This window comes from Alosa sapidissima, chromosome 18 (assembly GCF_018492685.1).
Source record: "Alosa sapidissima isolate fAloSap1 chromosome 18, fAloSap1.pri, whole genome shotgun sequence".
NCBI classification, from domain to species: Eukaryota; Metazoa; Chordata; class Actinopteri; order Clupeiformes; family Clupeidae; genus Alosa; species Alosa sapidissima.
In genome coordinates this window covers 8,805,541-8,825,540 of record NC_055974.1, presented here as the reverse complement: position 1 = coordinate 8,825,540, position 20,000 = coordinate 8,805,541, and the positions used below count along the sequence as shown (strand labels likewise).

General features: G+C 44.5%; 1 protein-coding gene across 1 annotated transcript in view; it reads right to left on the bottom strand.

The window, feature by feature from the left end:
- The window catches only part of pcxb (pyruvate carboxylase b), a 218,988-nt gene that overhangs the window by 33,184 nt on the left and 165,804 nt on the right, over positions 1–20,000 (bottom strand). The window contains exons 11-16 of the mRNA XM_042070635.1: positions 12,609–12,753; positions 12,383–12,472; positions 7,851–8,072; positions 5,088–5,244; positions 2,334–2,574; positions 1,045–1,294 (exon numbers count right to left, since the gene is read on the bottom strand). Coding sequence (XP_041926569.1) covers positions 1,045–1,294; positions 2,334–2,574; positions 5,088–5,244; positions 7,851–8,072; positions 12,383–12,472; positions 12,609–12,753 — 1,105 coding nt within the window. The remainder of the gene's footprint in view (positions 1–1,044; positions 1,295–2,333; positions 2,575–5,087; positions 5,245–7,850; positions 8,073–12,382; positions 12,473–12,608; positions 12,754–20,000) is intronic.

Here is a 20,000-nt window from a genome sequence, read left to right as displayed (position 1 = left end):
TGTTCACACAGATACCTCTGTAGTTATTTGGTTCCAATTTTTCTCTTCTTTCTATCTGTCTATCTTTCCACGTCTTTTGCCTGCGTGCCTTTTTGCTTTCCTGTTGGGGCTTGTGTGATCATTACGGATGGTCAGCAGACTTTCTGTTCGCCACATCACGCACACTACAGACATGCTGACAGGCACAAGTCATGCATGTATAACACACACACACACACACACACACACACACACACACAGTTTTAACACCAGATTCCATTAACATTGGATGGAAACAGGAACCTCTGCAGCTCTCTATTGACTGACACAGAAAGTGGCTAAACTTGACCGTTGATTGATTGACAGGCCGACTCCAATCAGCGCTCAATCAATTGCTGTTAGTGGGTTTGGGGCTGGGCGTGGGGTTGGTGTTTATACATAGGTGAGTGAATCCTGACTGACAACCTCGCTTGACTGGTTCCCGTGCCAACGGCCATGGTGACTGACAGGCCCTCGGCCTTCCTGCTGACCCCTGTCACTGAGGGAGGTCTCTGGGTTCGCTCGCTCATCTGTCCGACCAGCACTGCATCATGGGAGTTTTTCTGACTTCTCCAGCGCGAGATCACAACACATGATTGGCACAATGTATTCAAAACACACCACATGGTTGGCATGATGTATTCACAACACACCATATGATTGGCGAAATGTATTCACGTGTTGACTTTTTTGCCGCGGAAGGGGCGGAATATGTGTAAAACACTGCCATATTGGCGTTACAAACTAACCCCATGCATTTCTATGGAAGTCACTGCTACACTGTCCTGACTCACCAGTATTGAGTTAAAATCACAGTCCTAACTCACAGGTGTATAGTTCTGACTTGCATACCAGTGTTGTGGTCGTCTGACGCATCCACTCAATAATCGGTGACTCACCAGTGTTGAATTTAGCAGTACAGTCTTGAATCACCAGGGCTAACCCGCTCCTGACTCACCAGTGTTGAGGTTAGCCACACAGTCCTGACTCACCAGTGTTGGGTTTAGAAACCCGCTCCTGACTCACCTGTGTGGAGTTTGGTGCCGTTGGTGCAGGCCACCAACGCACCCATGCTGGGCTGGGAGGTCATGCCGGACATGGAGTCCACAGCCACGTCCACAACGTCAGCACCAGACTCGGCGCACGCCAGCATGGCCGCTACTCCTGCCCCCGCCGTGTCGTGGGTGTGCACGTGGATGGGCACCTCAGGGAAACGGTCGCGCAGTGCACCAATCAGCACGCGGCTAGCCTCAGGCTTCAAAAGCCCCGCCATGTCCTGAGAGAGAGAGAGAGAGACGTTTATAGTATAGTATAAGTATACTCTTTTGATCCTGTGAGGGAAATTTGGTCTCTGCATTTATCCCAATCCGTGACCGGCAACCCTCCACTGACAAGTCTGAAGCGCTAACCAGAAGGCCATGGCTGCCCTCATGGCTGAGAGAGAGAGAGAGAGAGAGAGAGAGAGAGAGAGAGAGAGAGAGAGAGAGAGGGAGAGGAGACAGACGTTTATCAATATAACTGAAAGGATGAATATTATTAGAAATTAATATGGAGATAATGACACATTCTATATCACTGATGGTGGAACAAAAGCACACAAATAAATAAATTAATTAATTAATTAAACTCCATCCACCCAAACTGACACAACAGAGGAGCAGGAGGAATGAGCTGCAGCAAAGAACAGATAGAGAGACAGAGAAAGAAAGAGTGACAGATATGAAAGAAAGATAGATGAATATGACTATGAATGAATATGTAGAGGAAATATAATATCAGGTGAGCCGGTAGTGGTGCTGAGTGACAGAATAAAAGGCCAGTTATGAACTCTGAAATGCTATGTAGATGTAGCTGCCAATAGAGCCCATGGTGAGCAATCAGGCTGCTATTCAGCGTTGTATTATTCCTAAGAATCAACACAATATCACCTAGAATGAAGAAATGTGCTATCACACAACACTCTTACCACAACAACCTGGGTGTATGAATCAGGGATTGTTATTTTTAACCTCTGTGCAGTAGCTATCAAATATACTGGTAGAATTCCAACCCAGAACTTATAATATTAATGATAAGGTTAATGACATGTTTACATACTGTATGTGTTACATAAGTTTGTCAGGATTAAGCTTTTCTTTTTTTCCCTTTCAAGACTGTAAGGCTGACATTACATAACAGTGTTAAATGTTTTTTAGTGGTGAATGATTTCTTTATTATTTATATAATTATTGAAAAATCTCCTGAAATAAGTCTATATCGCCAATCCCTACTTTGCAGTTTCTCTAGCTCTGCATGTCCCTTTGTGCCCACTGTACCTTAATGGAGAGTATGTGTGTGCCGGCTTTGACCAGCTCCTCGGCCAGCCCCAGGTAGTAGTCCAGCGAGTACTTCTGGCGCATGGGGTCGGACACGTCGCCCGTGTAGGAGATGGCCGCCTCCACCACGCCGCCCGCCGAGCCGGCCGCTTCCATTCCCAGGAGCATGTTGGGAAGGTAGTTGAGCGAGTCGAAGACGCGGAAGATGTCCATGCCGTTCTCCTTGGCAACCTCACAGAACCTGAGTTCAAGGAGGTAGAGGTGGACAGTATGGTTAGAACATGAAAAGGGAATATGAGAGAATGACACGAGAGAAGGATATGAGAAAAGGGCATGTGATTAGGATATGAGAGAAGGACATGTGATTAGGATATGAGAGAAGGACATGAGAAAAGGACATGAGTGAAGGACATGTCACAAGGCCATGAGAGAAGAATATGTTATTAGCACTTGAGAGAAGGGCAGAGAAGAGTCTGGAAAGGTGAGGATAGAAAAGGATGAGCTGGAGGAAATGAGGTAGGGAAATATGAAGGGATGAGGGATATGGTATAGACCTCTGAAGTTCGCCTACAAAAAACCCCCCAAAGCTGCCATCGTTGCCCATATAAGGAGATCCGGGTGTTAATTGAAGCTAACTACCTATGGTAAGTTGCATTACAATTTAGCTCTGGAGTAGCAAAAATCAAAGTGTGCCGTCTTAACGTACCTTAGATCACAGTACCCACTCGAAAGCAGAGGACAAAAGTGCGTAGAGCAAAGACTTCACCCCTGCGAGAGTTTAACAGGTGTGATCATTCAAATCCCAGTGTTATTTCCCCATAGGAAAAATCTCAAGATGCCGGATCTCCTTATATGGGCAAAGATGGTAGCTTTTTTTGTAGGTGAACTTTAGAAGTCTCTTAAGGGGGAGGGAGGGAGAAGAGGAGGAGAGCGAATACACACAGTGGGACTGTGACAATTACAAATGGAGGAATAGAGGAGGAAGGGAGAGAAAGAAGAGATACAAGGAAACAATCTCAGGAGAGCAGCCAGGAGCGAGTGTAGAGACAGGGAGGAGAAGAGAAGAAAAGAAAGTAGGGTGGACAGAAAGAAGCTGTTTTAACACCAAAACAGTAACAGAAACAGAACAAAAAAAAAGAAAACCAAGCAGGGTAACAGAAAAGAGTAACAAAAACACAAAAAAAGCGACAAACCAAAAAGAAACGGAGAGAAGACTTCAGGCTTGCATGAAGGTACAGGCATTACTTGCTGCTTGAAATCCCATTACCAGCCACTATCAAGTGCGTGGGCCTAAAACTCAATACAAGCCTTCAGGTGGATCACTTTGTCCTGCCTCTGCTCTGGGCTGCATGGCGTGCTGTTGTCTTGCCACTTTATTTCAGCACATCGTGTCTACATTACAACATCACTTTTTTTTTTAAATGCTAAATAGGCACGGGCTTTATGCCTTAAAATATTTTTCTTTTCCCTGAACATTTCTCCAAACACGATTAGGGGCCGACGTGAAAGCACTTCATCTCCTCAGCTTGGCAGCGCTCTGCTGACGCCTCGGAGATCACAAAGAACGCACAGAGGTCAAGATGAATTATGCACGTTTCCTGCGAAACGCTCCCTACTTATTTATTAGCGCAAAGAGGCAACATTGAGTTTCACTTCATTTGCCTCGGAAAGGTCGCAGGACGACAGCGCTAATTTCATGAGCGCCTCAGGTGCAGCAGTTGGAGGTGTGTGTGTGTGTGTGTGTGTGTGTGTGTGTGTGTGTGTGTGTGTGTGTGAGGGGATAGGAATAGGCGTGGGAAAAGCTCTGTCATGATTACCACCATGCAGAAATACCACTGTGCCGCTGGGATGCTGGCAGGCTTCGCGCTAATGCTGCAGCCAGAGCCAAGATTTTCATATGTGTGCAAGCACGCAAACTCACGCAAACTCACACACACACACACTCTACACATACAAATGAACACACATAAACATACACACACACTCATACACACCAGACTTTGGCTCCAGGTACAGTGAACATGAACAGTGAGTGTGTGAGTGTGTATGACAGTAATTAAGCAACCAAGATGATATAAGTGTCCTTGTCCTCATACATGTACATGTGTGTGTGCGTTATTGAAAACATCTGAAAACATAGTGGGTAGCAAACCATGAGGCTTTGTTATGTGTGTGAATGTTTGTGCTTATGTGTGCACTACCTTAAGGGAAATGGTATGCTTTACAATGCTCTCTGTGTGTCTGTATGTGTATGCGTTTGTACTTCTGTGGGGTAGTTGGTGTATGTGTGTATGTGTAGGTGTATGTGTGTATGTGTATGTGTATGTGTATATGTGTGTGTGTGTGTGTGTGTGTGTGTGTGTGTGTGTGTGTGTGTGTGTGTGTGTGTGTGTGTATTAATGTGTGTGCCTACTTGAAAATATCATTGTCAGGGTAGTTGGTGTATGTGGTAGTGTGTGTGTGTGTGTGTGTGTCTGTATTAGTTTGAGTGTGTGTATTAGTGTGTTTGTGTAACCACTTGAAGACGCTGTTGTCAGGGTAGCTGCTGTATGTGTGTGTGTGTGTGTGTGTGTGTGTGTGTGTGTGTGTGTGTGTGTGTGTGTGTGTGTGTATGTGTGTGTGTGTGTGTGTGTGTGTGTGTGCGTATTAGTGGGTGTACCCACTTGAAGACGCTGTTGTCAGGGTAGCTGCTGTATGTGTGTGTGTGTGTGTGTGTGTGTGTATGTGTGTGTGTGTATTAGTGGGTGTACCCACTTGAAGACGGCATTGTCGGGGTAGTTGGTGTAGCCCACGGCGTTTGCTCCGCGGAGCAGCATCTGGAACGGCACGTTGGGGATGAGCGCTCTCAACTCCTGCAGACGCCGCCAAGGACACTCATACAGGAAACGCATGGCCACGTCAAATGTAGCACCTATGGAGAGAGAGAGGGAGAGAGGGACATGTGATTAGGACATGAGAGAAGGGTGTATGATTAGGACATGTAAGAAGGACATGAGATTAGGACATGTGAGAAGGACATGAGAGAAAGACATATGATTAGGGTATAAGAGAAGGACATGAGAGAAGGATGTGTGATTAGGACATGAGAGAAGGATGTGCACTGTATGATTAGGACATGAGAGAAGGACATGTGATTAGGACATATGAGAAGGACATGAGAGAAGGACATATGAGAAGGACATGAGAGGATGTATGATATGGGTATAGTGAAGGACATGAGAGAAGGGCATGTGATTAGGACATATGAGAAGGACATGAGAGAAGGACATGTGAAGAGTGTGGAAAGGTGAGGATGAAAAAAGGTAATGCATGAGTAGTGGAAAAGTTAAGCTGAAAGAGAGGACGGAGAGAAGGACACAGAGGAAATGAGGAGGGAGAGGGAATGGAGGAAGGGAGGAAGAGGTATGGGGGAAGGAAAGTCAAACAGACAGACAGACAGACGGACAAACAAACAGACAGACACAAATGGAGGGAGAGAGAGAGAGGGAGAGAGAGGCTTAACTCTCATTTATAACAGTAAACCAGCTTAATACCTTTACAGAAAATGTGTACCATGACAACACATAACTAAACAAGGTTTATATTCCTCCAAAGAAAATAAGCCACATTCCCATCACAAGAGGTGGGTGGAGACAGAGAAAGGGAGAGAGAAAAGGGAGAGATTGAACAGTTCTTCATTAAAGGAGAAATCCGGTAAGTTTTCACATAGATCTCATAGAGCCCCCATGTTCAGAGTGTAGCACTGCAGCCGCCTGGCTGCGTTAGCTGCTGTTTTGTTTTGTACCGACAGCAAGATTAAGAGAGAGAATGAGACAGGGAAAGTTAATGATAGGTAGAAAGAGAGAAAGAGAGAGACATTGTGAGAGGGAGAGGGAGAGATGGCGTGATGAAGCATTGGAAAAGAAAGCTAATGAGACAGGGAGGTGTGGAAAAACGAAGAACACCAGCATGCGTGATCAATAAAGTCTTACACACAAGCACATACAAGCACACATACGCGCACCGTAAGAAACACATATTAATGTCAAGGGCTACCTTTAATCAGTCTTTGACAACTCTCATTACACCAGGCACACACATTACATTCATTACATCAGGCACACAAACACACACAAAGGACACATAGGCATCTACTTTATATTCACTGAATAGCAAAACACGCAAACACACACACCAGAGTTTCCGCTAGAAAAAAATGCTTTCGTTTTCCGGACATTTTGATGATATGCCTGTCAAATATCCTATTATCCCTTCTTAATTAGTCAAATTGAGGAAAACTGGAGACAGGCTATGTAGCTTAAAGAATGACATTATCAGGCTGTATAGAATGCAACATGTTCATTAGCCTAACTTAAACATGCCTAACAAGATCTAGCCAGTATCTTTTCATGGACAGCAAGAGTCCGCTTCGTTCATTGTTTAAAAAAGGCTACGTTGTTTGTTGCTGCTACCCACGTTATCTCCAGTGGTGACTGTTTAACTTACACAGATGCGCACACACAAGAATGAGCGCTCACACTACTACCCCCTAATGCTATGCCTCTTTATTTGACAACAATAAATTAAGAAATGTTTCCTATTTTGGGAAATGTTTAGTTTCTTTTTCTTTCGGCCGCGGTTCAATGGTACCGTTTAATTGTGCCAGAAATTATCCGCGGACCAGTAATCGCCTCGTCGAGGAGGCCCTAACCCTGCAGATCATAGAGAACGCATAGGCCTACTGTATGCTTTTGGTAAAGAACACTTTGCATGTCCAGTGTACACGGAGAATGACAGTGTCTTGGAGCGGCCGCACCCCCCGCAACTCCACTTCCAATGTCACTACTGATTCCGACAGATACGCCCGACACTTCTGCTTTTTATCTGGTGGTGGTGGAGTTGACCGGACATCATTTTAATCGGACAATTTGACCGGAGAGATTTGACATTTCATTTTTTTTCCGGCCAATGCCCGGAAATTACCGGACAACGGAAATCCTGACACACACACACACACACACACACACACACTGTACATGCCCACACCTACACTCACTCACATCTATTCTAGCACACACTCACGCTCATTTAGAATACATCTATTCTGCTCTCTCTCTCTCTCTCTCTCTCTCTCTCCCCTCCCCCCCCCCCCCATCCCCCTCCTGTAACTCTCTCTACTTCCAGTAAATTAAATTCAAATGAGCATTATTGGCAAAACAAAATCACCCTGGATTGCCATAACATCTGCGCAAAAGCAAAAACTTGATATGCAAAGAAAAAAGGAAATTATTTGTACTGCAAGAGAAGTGTGTGTGTGTATGTGTGTGTGTGTACAGTATGTGTGTGTGTGTGCGTGTGTGTGCGTGTATGTATGTGTGTGTGTGTATGTGTGTGTGTGTGTGTATGTGTGTGTGTGTGTGTGTGTGTGCGCGTGCGCGTGTGTGTGTGTGCGCATGTGTGTGTGCGCGTGTGTGTGTGTGCGCATGTGTGTGTGTGCGCGTGTGTGTGTGTGCGCGTGTGTGTGTGCGTCTCGCCCACCTCCCCAGTTCTCCAGGCTGTAGAGGTTGCTGAAGTTGTGCGCCACGAACGGCGCAATCTTCTTGAGGTCGTGCGTGCGCACGCGTGTTGCCAGCAAGGACTGGTGGGCGTCGCGGAAGGTGGTGTCCATCAGCAGCAGGCCAGGGTGGTTGCGCACTGCCCGCGCAAAACCCTCAGGACCCTCCTTCAGCAGCACATCACGCAGGCCCTTGGGGGGCTCACCTAGAGCATGATGGGAAAGGAGGAGGGGGTCACAACATGAACGCTGCAAGAGCATATACAACACCTGACCACACTCAAGGACACACACTCAATTCTAAACTGAAATATGCATGTGTATGTGTACTGTATGTGTGTGTGTGGGGTGTGTGTGTGTGTGGGGGGGGGGTTTGGTGTAGCTGTGTGTATTTCTGTGATTCGATATGCATCATTGCAAAAGGGTAAAAGGGTCCTTGACTGTTGTAGAAAGAAATGGCTGATCTTTAATGCAATATCTACCTTGCCCATTATCAGCAACCATTCATCCAATGTTCCAAAGGCATATTCTGTTTACTAATCTGATAACAATTTAAAAGGCTAACTGAGAAAACATTGGAGAACCCTTTTGCTATTATGTAGGCACATAATGTAATCTGAAAACTGCTGCCCTGAAAAAACTGATCTCAGCTGGTATTCTGTCTATAATAGAGTGGAATGGAAATTTCTATATATATATATATATATATATAGTATGTTATCACAAACATAGATTAATAAACACTAGGAGTATAGTACATTTGTAATCTCAAAATACATGTTGGATATAGTCACTCACATATTATACTGTAACACATCTAAACAATTATCACAATTTCTTTCTTTCTTCCCCTGTTGAAATTTGAGTTTGAAATGAAAATCAGAAGGTTTACTGTTATTATGTGATTTGTCAAATGTCTTGACAAATGTATAAATCTAATACAGCAGAAGTATATTGTTCTCAGAATGCATAAGAACAATGCACATACTGTACACAGATACAAACAAAGTTCAAATGAATCATGTATAATTGGCATGAATATTGCCCATCCAGTTATATACACACACACACACACTCTCTCTCTGTCTCTCTCTCTCACACACACACACACACACACACACACACACACACACAAGACAAAATACAAAATATAGCACATGACGCACACATAAAAATTATCATTAAAACAATGCTGTCAGATGTAATGCATATACAATTGTACTTTTTCTATGGCCTTAGGCAAGTCACAACATAATATGTGTTCCACAGTGAGTCCCACATGATGTCTATGATGTGCACATTACTTCCTTCACACGCTAGTACACCTGCTAAACATAAAGACATTAGTTCACACACTTTGTGTTATTTTTCCATAATCTTAATGAGTGCGATATGCAGTACATATGCAGTACATAAACACAGAACACAGTGCCTATTACTGTGCTGTTACTGTATTTCATGAGTCAGATGCAAACAGCAGCATGTGGCGGGGGGGCTGCTAGTTAGGGTTGCTCTCCTTCTGTGCTGATATGGTGATAACAATGGTAGGCGTTGCCATATGCTGTGTGTGCTTGAGTCTTTTCCAGCTACTCACTCCTGATTCCGAGCATGTTAGTTAGTTTGTGTGTGTGTGAACGTGTGTGTGTGTGTGTGTGTGTGAACGTGCGTGTGCTGGTGTGTTATGTCATTGGTGTTGTGCTGTGGTGATAGCACTGGTGTTCATGGTGCTCTATAGTGTTGACAGTGTTAGACATGTTATGGTGTTAGACAGTGTTGGTGTGTTTTGTGTATTGTGCTTTCCTCTGGTGACAGTGTTGCTGTTCTGTTGCGCTAGTGTTGGTGTGTGTGGGGCGGTTGTAGTGTAGTGTGTGTGGTGTTGTGCTGGAATCAGGCAGTCCTATAGCAGTCCTGCTGGCACAGAGAGAGAGAGAGAGAGACTGGTACACCTACTGCACTACAGATGCGACCCACTTACACACGACACGTTATACCGGAGTCATACACATTCACACAGTCAACAAACACACACACACACACACACACTCACACAAATACAAAGCAGTCCAATATCCATGCATTTGATCCAATTTAAAGCACGTAGAGTATGCATGCTGCCCCACACATGTGCACACGTGTGGGAAACTGTATAGAACAAAGAGGAAAGGACCTCCTGGGGAACAAAGAGACACCCAGCTTTACATTAGCGCTAAACCATCTACCAATCTCCCTCCCCTATCACTAGTTCACTGCCTGCATGACATAAAGACTTGGATGGCCACCAACCTGCTCAAACTCAACAACAACAAGACAGAGCTCATGGTGGTGGCCCCTCCGTCTCTGTCCAAGAAAGTTGGGGACGTCTTATTGAACGTAGATGGCTTTACCATCAGGCCCTCCCAAGAAGTGCGTAACTTGGGTGTGACTCTGGACTGCAACCTCTCACTCCAAGCTCACATCAGTAACATCACCAAATCCGCCTTCTTCCACCTCAAAAACATCTGCAGACTCCAGCCCTCACTGTCAGACACTGTTGCGGAGACTCTGACACATGCCTTCATCACCTCCCGTCTGGACTACTGTAACGGTGTCCTTTATGGTCTTCCCACCAAAGCACTGGACAAGCTACAGCGTGTCCAAAACTCAGCTGCCAGGATCCTCACACAAACAAAGCGATGGCAACACATTACCCCCACACTCAAGCAGCTTCACTGGCTCCCGGTGAAGTCACGCATCACCTACAAAATATTACTCCTTACATACAAATCCCTCAATACTCTTGCTCCCCAGTACCTCTCCGATCTCATCCAGCATCACTCCCAGCCAAGGTCCCTGAGGTCCTCTGGCAAGGACCCGCTTGTCATCCCCCGTTCCAGGCTACGGACTTTTGGTGACAGAGCCTTCTGTGTTGCTGCCCCCACCCTTTGGAACAGTCTACCTCTCCATACCCGCCAAGCCCCCACACTGGCTACGTTCAAAAAGCACCTAAAATCACATTTATTCACTGAGGCCTATTGAGACCACTGAGACCACCCTGCCCCCCAACCCCACTTCTACCCACTCCTCTCTCCTCCCCTCTATTCCCCTGCCCTATCTCCTTTTGTAAAGCAACCTTGGGTTACTTGAAAGGCGCTATATAAAACTAAGTTATCATTATTATTATAATAAACACAGCTGCATGCACACTGTTCTCACACAAACACACACACACACACACACACACACAAACACACACACACACACAAAAGCTCATAAACACACACTCTAGTGTGCATACCTACATACACTCATACAACCACTTGGGAGTGGCTGGTATGCGCAGCACACACACACACACACACACACACACACACACACACACACCTACACACACACACACACACACACACCTACAAGCACACACACACACACACCTACACACACACACACACACACACACACACACCTACAAGCACACACACACACACACACACACACACACACCTACAAGCACACACACACACACACACACACACACACACACACACACACACACACACACACACACACACACACACACACACACACACCTAAAGCCATGTAATGAGATTTCTAATGGAGCTGGATCCCTTTTTTCATTTGGCCCCCGTGATGGGGAGAGCATAGGGATTAGGCCTGCATTATCACACTGTCACTCGCCCGCACAGAGATGGACTGATAGAGGAGGAGGAGGAGAGGAAGGAGGGATGGAGAGAGAGGAGGAGGACAGTTCACATCACTCACTCATTCTCCTGTGTGTGTGTGTGTGTGTGTGTGTGTGTGTGTGTGTGTGTGTGTGTGTGTGAGAGAGAGAGAGAGAATCATCATTCTGTATGTGTGTTTTCCTTTGTTAGTGCAGTCTTCTATTCTGTTCTAAGAAGTTTAGCTGTTTGTGTGCATGTTAGTGTGTGTGTGTGTGTGTGTGTGTGTGTGTGTGTGTGTGTGTGTGTGTGTGTGTGTGTGTGTGTGTATGTGTTGTGTGATATTGTGTGCTGTGTATCACAAGAGAGTGTTTTGTGTGTCTTCAGTGTTTAAACTCCTGTGTGACTCATGGTTTGTGAGAGATTTTTGACAGTGGTCAAACATTTTTTATATTAGCTTCCCAACGTTTTTTACTTCAATTGGGACCAGGGGACAGATTCCTAATTGCAAACATGAATGTACTGCAATGAATGTAGGTTGACCTTTTGCATACATCCAACAAAGATTGAAACCTATAGAGTTGCCAGTCCATAGAGCGAAAAGAGATTAGAGTGTTTATGAAGCTGTGTGGTGTGTGTGTGTGTGTGTGTGTGTGTGTGTGTGTGTGTGTGTGGTGAATGGGAGCCTACAGCCTACAACATCAGTTGTAATATTTTGGAACAATGTAAAATGAAACATTGGTCGAGTGGATTAACTAAACAAATAGTGTAATCCTTGTGGTGTATGTGTGTATGGTGTGTGTGTGTGTGTGTGTGTGTGTGTGTGTGTGTGTGTGTGTGTGTATGAATGTGGGTCTTACCAAGAGGAACAGTAGGGACGACTGGGTCAGTAGTAGACGGTTTGGCTTTGACTGGTATTGGTGTTGTTGGCCCATTAACCATTACATAACCTGTGAAGTGTATACACAGCATCGTTAGAAACACACCTGCACACACACACACACACACACACACAGACTCACATGCACAAAGGGACACAGACACACACACTCGCACAAGCACACATAAAACCACATAAACACAGACCGAGGTAATGCAGTAGTTTCTGGGCTCTGTTCTGCACTGGCTTGAGGTTGAAGAGATTCTGATTCTCATCAATGAACTGGGTGTCCACAGTGCTGTACAGGAACTGGTCATGGCTCAAGACATTCAGCAGGAAAGGGATGTTGGTCTGCACAAGAGACAACCATAGAGAGAACATGTTAGCATTTAGCATTGAGCACTACATTGCAAAGAAAAGCACATTACAAACATAATCACACACACACACACACAAGCACATATTGCATTGAGGCCAGGCTATTCCCCAAGTACCTAATCTCTAGGTGGAATTAATCCCAATGGAAATGTCTTCATTAGGAATGTACTCACAATCAAGCATACACAAAGTCACATCACAGAGAAAGTCAACTCTCTCTCCTCTCTCTCTCTCTCTCCCTCTCTCTCTCTCTCACACACACACACACACTGCTGACTTTCATGCCATTTTTCATTGTTCCAATGGCTGTCCTCTGCCAATAATGGCAATGAACACACACACCCACACACCCAACCCCTCACCCACACACACACACCCACCCCCTCACCACACACACACACACACACACACACACACACACACACACACACACACACACACACACACACACACTCAATCCCTCAGTCAATATTAGCGGTATTATGCTGGACACCCGGTGGAGAGTGCAGTGCAGTGCTGTGGAAGGAAAGTCACTCTCCTTGGAGTTAATAGAAATGAATTGATAAGGAATTGACCAAGGAATAAAGCCATAGCACACAATATTTACTTAACCAAAGTAGTGGTATCATCACTGAAAAAACTGGCCCTCTCAGTCAGTTAGATTTTCATGTTGATTTGTGATCTACTGTACAATCAACAGTCTGTTCCAAGATGGCTGACATATGGAGTGGACTTGCCTTAAAAAGCTCAATTCTGAAGTTGGGAAAAAACAGAGAGAGAGAGAGAGAGAGAGAGAGAGAGAGAGAGAGAGAGAGATTCTCCTTTTTGTATCTGTTGTCTCTGTGTGTTGGATGCAGAATGTATTCATTATATGTGTGTATTATGCCTGCATGTTTGCTCTTAGCTAATTCCATAAGGTATAATGAACGACATGGCGGTTAATGCACTTTTGAAGTGGCACCTCAAAGTGCATTAAATTCTCCTACCTCAACACCACGGAGTCCATTATCATGCTTAAATCACTGTGACAATTTTTGAGTTGTGTTAACTTGCTGATATAATTTCCATATTTTGTGTTTTGATCATTAAAACTGTCTTGTTGTAGAACTACGTCTTTTTGCCACACATTGATTCATTTCTTCTCAGCGCACACAACACAAACTGCCGTTACCAGTTCTACATGGATGGGGGGCCCAACCATTTGTTCTGTCTCAATCGCTGCCAAGATAGCATATCCCAGGATTCTGTTTAGCCATAGCTTTGTAAAATCACTTTCCCAAAAGTCCTTGCTCCAAATGCAGCGTAATGGAGCTGATGGAATGATACACAACATGGCTCTGCTCTGAACGCTGGCTAATTTGTAAATTTGTTGCGATGCGACAGTTCATTTAAACTTCACGAGCTTGGCGAATGGATATACAGTACAAGCATAACACAGCCACAAAACTGAAACTACTTCATAGGTGTGCAAATATGTGAACGTTAATTGATGTTTTCAAAGAGCGCATCACAATAGGAAATTTGACCAAACAGTGCTATAAATTAATTTACTACAGACTCATTTTAGTATTAGACACTCAAAGAACTACATTTTACAAACACACACACACACACACACACACACATACCCACAGGGATTTATTAATAAAGTGTTCATGACCCTTTGACTCTGCCAGCCAGGCACAAATCAATGGCATCATTATCTTTGCGCTCAATACCCATAGTCACATGCTATGGGGCTTGGTAGTGATGTACACCCACCGACACAGACACACAGACAGACAGACACACACACACACACACACACACACACAGCCACTTATTTAGCCAGCCGCTGTGTTCAGCCAGGTCATCAGCATCAGAGTGTTTTAGCCAATATCAGCAGGGCACAAGGTCAAAGTGTTTGAGAGGAAAAAAACTAAATTTCCCATAAAGACCTAGGAGAGCCTCCCTGGCCCGGTCCTGAGAGAGCTTAGAGGCCTTATGGGTATCAGTGTAGTCACCCCCCCCCCCCCCCACACACACACACACACACACCCACCCCCTCACCCACACACACACACAGTCTCCTCTAGCGGCAAAGAAGCCGCTGATGTAAGTGATACTCATGAGTCTAGAGGGCTTATAAAAGGAACATGCATAGAAATGGAGAGAGAGGGAAAGAGAGAGAGAGAGAGGGAGAGAGAGAGAGGGGGGGAAGAGACAGACAGACAGAAAGAAGCGAGAGGAGGAGGAGATGCATCCAAAATGTGAAAGCCTCAGCAGATGAGAAGGGAGAGGTGGCACTGGCAGAACAAAGGACAAAAAAAGAGTGCAAAAAAGGTAAATGAAAGACAGACAAAATCACCAAAACGGCACAAGCTCCAGAACAGAATCTCCCAGTCTCTGAGTGAACTATGTTCCTCAGTAATGTGGTTCAGTATGCTGCATAATGTATGCTTCTTGGTGTACTCCAAGTACAAAACTTATTTTTAACATTTTTATGACAGTGCAGTGTGTGTGTATTATGCAATCCCTTTCAAATAAATTGCTACCCCTGTTTACTCTGGAGTTTAGAAGTAAAATGAATATGTCTACTACATACACATTATAGCTGATTATCAGCAAACACATTCAAACACATTCAAATTTGGAGCTGTCATTTAAAATAGGTTATATTTTTTTAAAAATGCTAGTGTGTGACAGAGCCATGACCGTGTCTGAATGTGGACACTGACTTCAGAGGGTTAACATTCTTTTCCAGAACCTTCTACGCCAGCAGACCGGCGGGTGAGTGCTGGTGACTAATGGTGGCCTAACCCTGAGGACAGCAAGGACAGTTCAATACTGTGGGACACAGTGTGTATTATGTGTGTGTGTGTGTGCGGGTATGATGACGGTTCAATACACCCTATGCCCTCATCTGACATCATTCTGCTCCCTCTATCTCTCTCTTCTCTCTCTCTCTATCTATCTGTCAGATCTCTCTCTGATCTCTTCTTTCTATTTCACTCACATGCTGGGGTAACCCACTCAGCTATCTCATACTATGCCTCTCTCTGCCGCTCTTCCTCCACCTCTCTTTTCCCCTCTGTCACTCTCTCTATCTCCCTCTACCTCTCTCTCTATCCCTCTCTCCCTACATATCCTATCCTCATGTAACACGTCCATTTCTTTTTTCTTTCATCTCCAGTTATTTCCTTTCTCAGTATTTCTTCTCTGATCCCTCTGTACCCATCTCCAATTCACTAATGCTCTTCTTCCTCTCCCTTCCTGCTCTCCTTATTCTTCTCTCTCTTTCTCTCTCTCTCTCTCTCTCTCTCCTTCTCTCTCTTCTTCCTCTCCCATCTCTGCATTTCTCTCTCTTCCTGCTTCTTATTCGCGACCCATGAAATGATGTCTACCCAAAAATCTGATTGATTTCACCAGAGAAAAAAAAAATGGCATCCCCAGTGACAGCAAGGTCAGTCTCTCTCTCAATCTCTCTCTCTCTCTCTTTCTTTCGCTGTATGTGTGGTGGAGAGTGGCTCGCAAACAGTGACTCGGCTAGTCCTACAGGAAGTGTACACTGTGTCCTGTAAAAAAACAATGTCAACTAAGTGGCTCTCTAAGCCGACCTCTAACTGTAATTTGTGTCATGTCATGTCAAAGAGCACAATTGATGCCAGTGACATGAACTGATGATGAGGAGCCCTCAAACCCAGAGATGATGCTACAGTGAGATATTAGATATATTCAAGTTATTACCGGGTCATAATTGCACACATTCAATAAGATTTGGCCTATTTGCACGATTGGTGACTGAACGCTATATCCGTATGTATCTATATATTATTAATATTCATAAATCATATTTTTTCAGGTAATATCAGTGTAACTGCAATTGTTATTTAATGTATCTTAATATAAAATAACACAACAGCAATTGTATTGAAAAGTTGTACTGAAATGAAATGAAATTAAACAACAACAAAAAAAACTGATTTATGAATAGTCTCAACAATTCAGATATTGCATTACTGAAACCAAACTCCTCATATATTATACTACAGCAGCTTCATGGAGGAAAGTGGATGATCTGAAGAACACATTGTAGCACTGCCACATACAGGTAATTTTAGGATTCACTTTTCTTAAGAGTGTGTTATGAAATGATAACCAACATAAAAGTGTTCTACGTTTTAATTCTCCATATTATGTAAGTCTGTAGCCCTATAGTGAACACCATTATTCTGTTGTCTACGTCTTAGCTCTGATCAGCTGATTGTAAGTGTCAGGTGACGCAAGGGACCTGTCAAGCGTCAGCTGATATGATTAAAGTTTAAAACGCGTAAGTGCGCGAGGAGCGGGGGAGTTTTTGAACAGTAGGCCTACCCAGGGAGTCTACGTGAGACCTGGACAAACTGTTTGTGTGGATTTCCCAACTAAAGGTGGTTTTAGCTCGGAACCACAGACATACCGGAGAGACAGCACTGAGCTCGGAGATCTCCGTTGTCGAGTCGCTGGTATCCGGTAAGAAGGATCCTATTTTTTGTTTGTCACCGAAAACCTCATCGGATTCAACGTTTTCTTTGTGGATTATATGGGTTGCACTGGACGTGGATTATTCAGACTGTTTTCTTCTTTTCGGTGGATTTATGTCTCGGAGTCTCTGTTAGTTTTCGTTTGGATGGACTGTGAGAGCGCATGAAGTGCGTAGGCCGCGTGGACACTTTGTTTGCGTTGCTTGCGATATGAACTGTGTGGAAAAAAGTGTTTGTTTGTTTTCAAGCGTATTTCTGCTCACATAAAATCTACCTGTTAACTGTATTGGTGTCTTTCCCGATGTCAGTGAAAAGCATTATTATTTATCTAGAGCCAATTCAATTTGTACTCTGTTGGTGTTTAAATGGTAATAGTTAGAATCTAAAAATCTGATTGTTACAACATAGAGAGAAGTCAAAACATGTTGCTTTGAAAAGAGTCCAAGTGAGCTAAACTACTACTTAGACTACTGCTGCCAAGTTTCCCCAAAGCACACTGTCATAATAATAAAGGTAATATGAACCGCCCCTCTACTCCTTCTCCTGAGTGTTAAATCACTTCTGAACACACACATGCGTGCATGTGCACGCACACACACACACGTTCATTTTCCATTTCTCTCTCACACACACATTAACATGCTTAGGCAAATACACTCACCCCCATCCATCTACACACAGTTTATTTACTTACAAAGTGGAGAGAAACCAAATAATCGCTTATGACACATTCATGATTACTACTGGTGAACATGTTCAAGGCGGCAGAACACAATCAAATATGTATTGTCCTGCTCTGTTTATTAATGATGAACTCTGGCAAGCACACACATGAAAACACAAATACAGATACTCTCACAGTCTATCTTTCTCACAAATACAAATATGTACACACACACCCACACACGCACCCACAACCTGGCACACCTACCTACCCACAGAAACCTACACACACACACTCACTCACTCACTCTCACACACACACACACACATACACAAACACATGGACACACTTGAGTCTTCATACTTAGTCCTCAGTCCATGCTGTGATTAGCGACTGAGTGTGCAGCTGTCAAGTAATCTGTCTCTCCTTTCCCTCATCTGTCACTCTCTCTCTCTTATCCTGTCTTTCTTGTTCTCCCTCTGTGTCTTGTTCACTCACACACACACGCATACCTTCATTTGCTCTTTTTCTCTATCTTTCTCTCTCTCTCCTTCTCAAGCTATTCTTTATCTGCAAAACTACTGAGCCATGTCAGCAAACAAGATAAACAGACAGTAACGAAGCAGCAGTGTGTCCCTTCCCACACGCACACACACACACAGCCCCCTCTCCCTCTCTCATCCAAACCTACAATTAGAAACAGCACATTCCAAACCACTCTGTTTACATTTTATTCACAGGCAAAAAAAAATCAACACACACACACACATCCTGCACACATACACAAAGACTGATAATACCAACCCGGCACTATATCAGAGATTTCTATACAACGGTGCCGTATACACTCCCTCTGACAAATATGCAAGGGCACTAATGTTAGTCCCCAGACAAAATCTAGTCAAACACACACACACACACGCACACGCACACGCACACGCACACACTGCAATCACCTGCTGCTCTTGCAGACTGGCTGGAGATTTTGCTGGCGGAGTGTAATTACTTTGCCTGCGCTTATTGATTGATTTGTTTAAGAGGTCAATGGGATGTGTGAAGGCCCGACTTACAGACACTGCATGCAAATATGGCTTTACATACCATACTTTATCACACACACACACACACACACACACACACACACACATACACACACACACACACAGACAAGGAGAACACACACTTGTGCACTCTGTGCACACATACAGTAAACACAGAAAAATCGCTCAAACACACCTGCTTAAACCTCCCTTTAATACGCACACATGGACACACACGCACAGACACACGCACACCCACACATTGCAAGGTTAGTGAGAAAGTGGCAGAAAGAGGCCTACATGGTTATCCTGTATGTTTCAATCCCAGGCCACTTAACCTGTCCGTCACTCAGCCGGCCCCCTCTAAGATAAGGACAAATAACCCTGCCGCATACACGGGTTAAGGCGCAGCAAATAGAGGCCTTTCAGCCACTGACGCGCGACATGAATAATGCAGGCGGACAAGGGCATCCTGGCCAAACTGATCCTGGGCCAGTGCCTGCTGATAGCAGCCAGTAGAGAGCGAAGCCCTGAGCCTGGTCTGGGACCCACATGCTGACTGGCTGAGCCTGATGCACCACGGAGCTGTCCGTGGTGCTGAACTCTACTGCGGGGCTCTGGCAGCATTAGTGGAGGGGTTATGGAGCGCTCTCCAAGGTGCTGAAGTGTGTAAGGACAGCAGTGGAGGCAGAGCACTGGCGATTTATTGTACTGACAGTACATTAGTGCTGTGTAAATGCCAATGCTATAAATAAAGAATCCTATCCCATTCTCTCTCTCTCTCTTTTATCTCTCTGTTTGTCTCTCTCTCTCTTTCTTTCTCTGTCTGTCTGTCTCTCTCTCTCTCTCTGTTCGGGGTCTATATGTTGTGGTTGAGGTGGTGGGGGTGGAGTGACTCAGAGAGTCAGGCGGCTAGTGTAACTAAATTTAGAGAGATAAAGACGGAGCGAATTCACACAAAAAACACACAGACATTCATGCAAGCTGTCACACATTCACAATTTCATTTACACA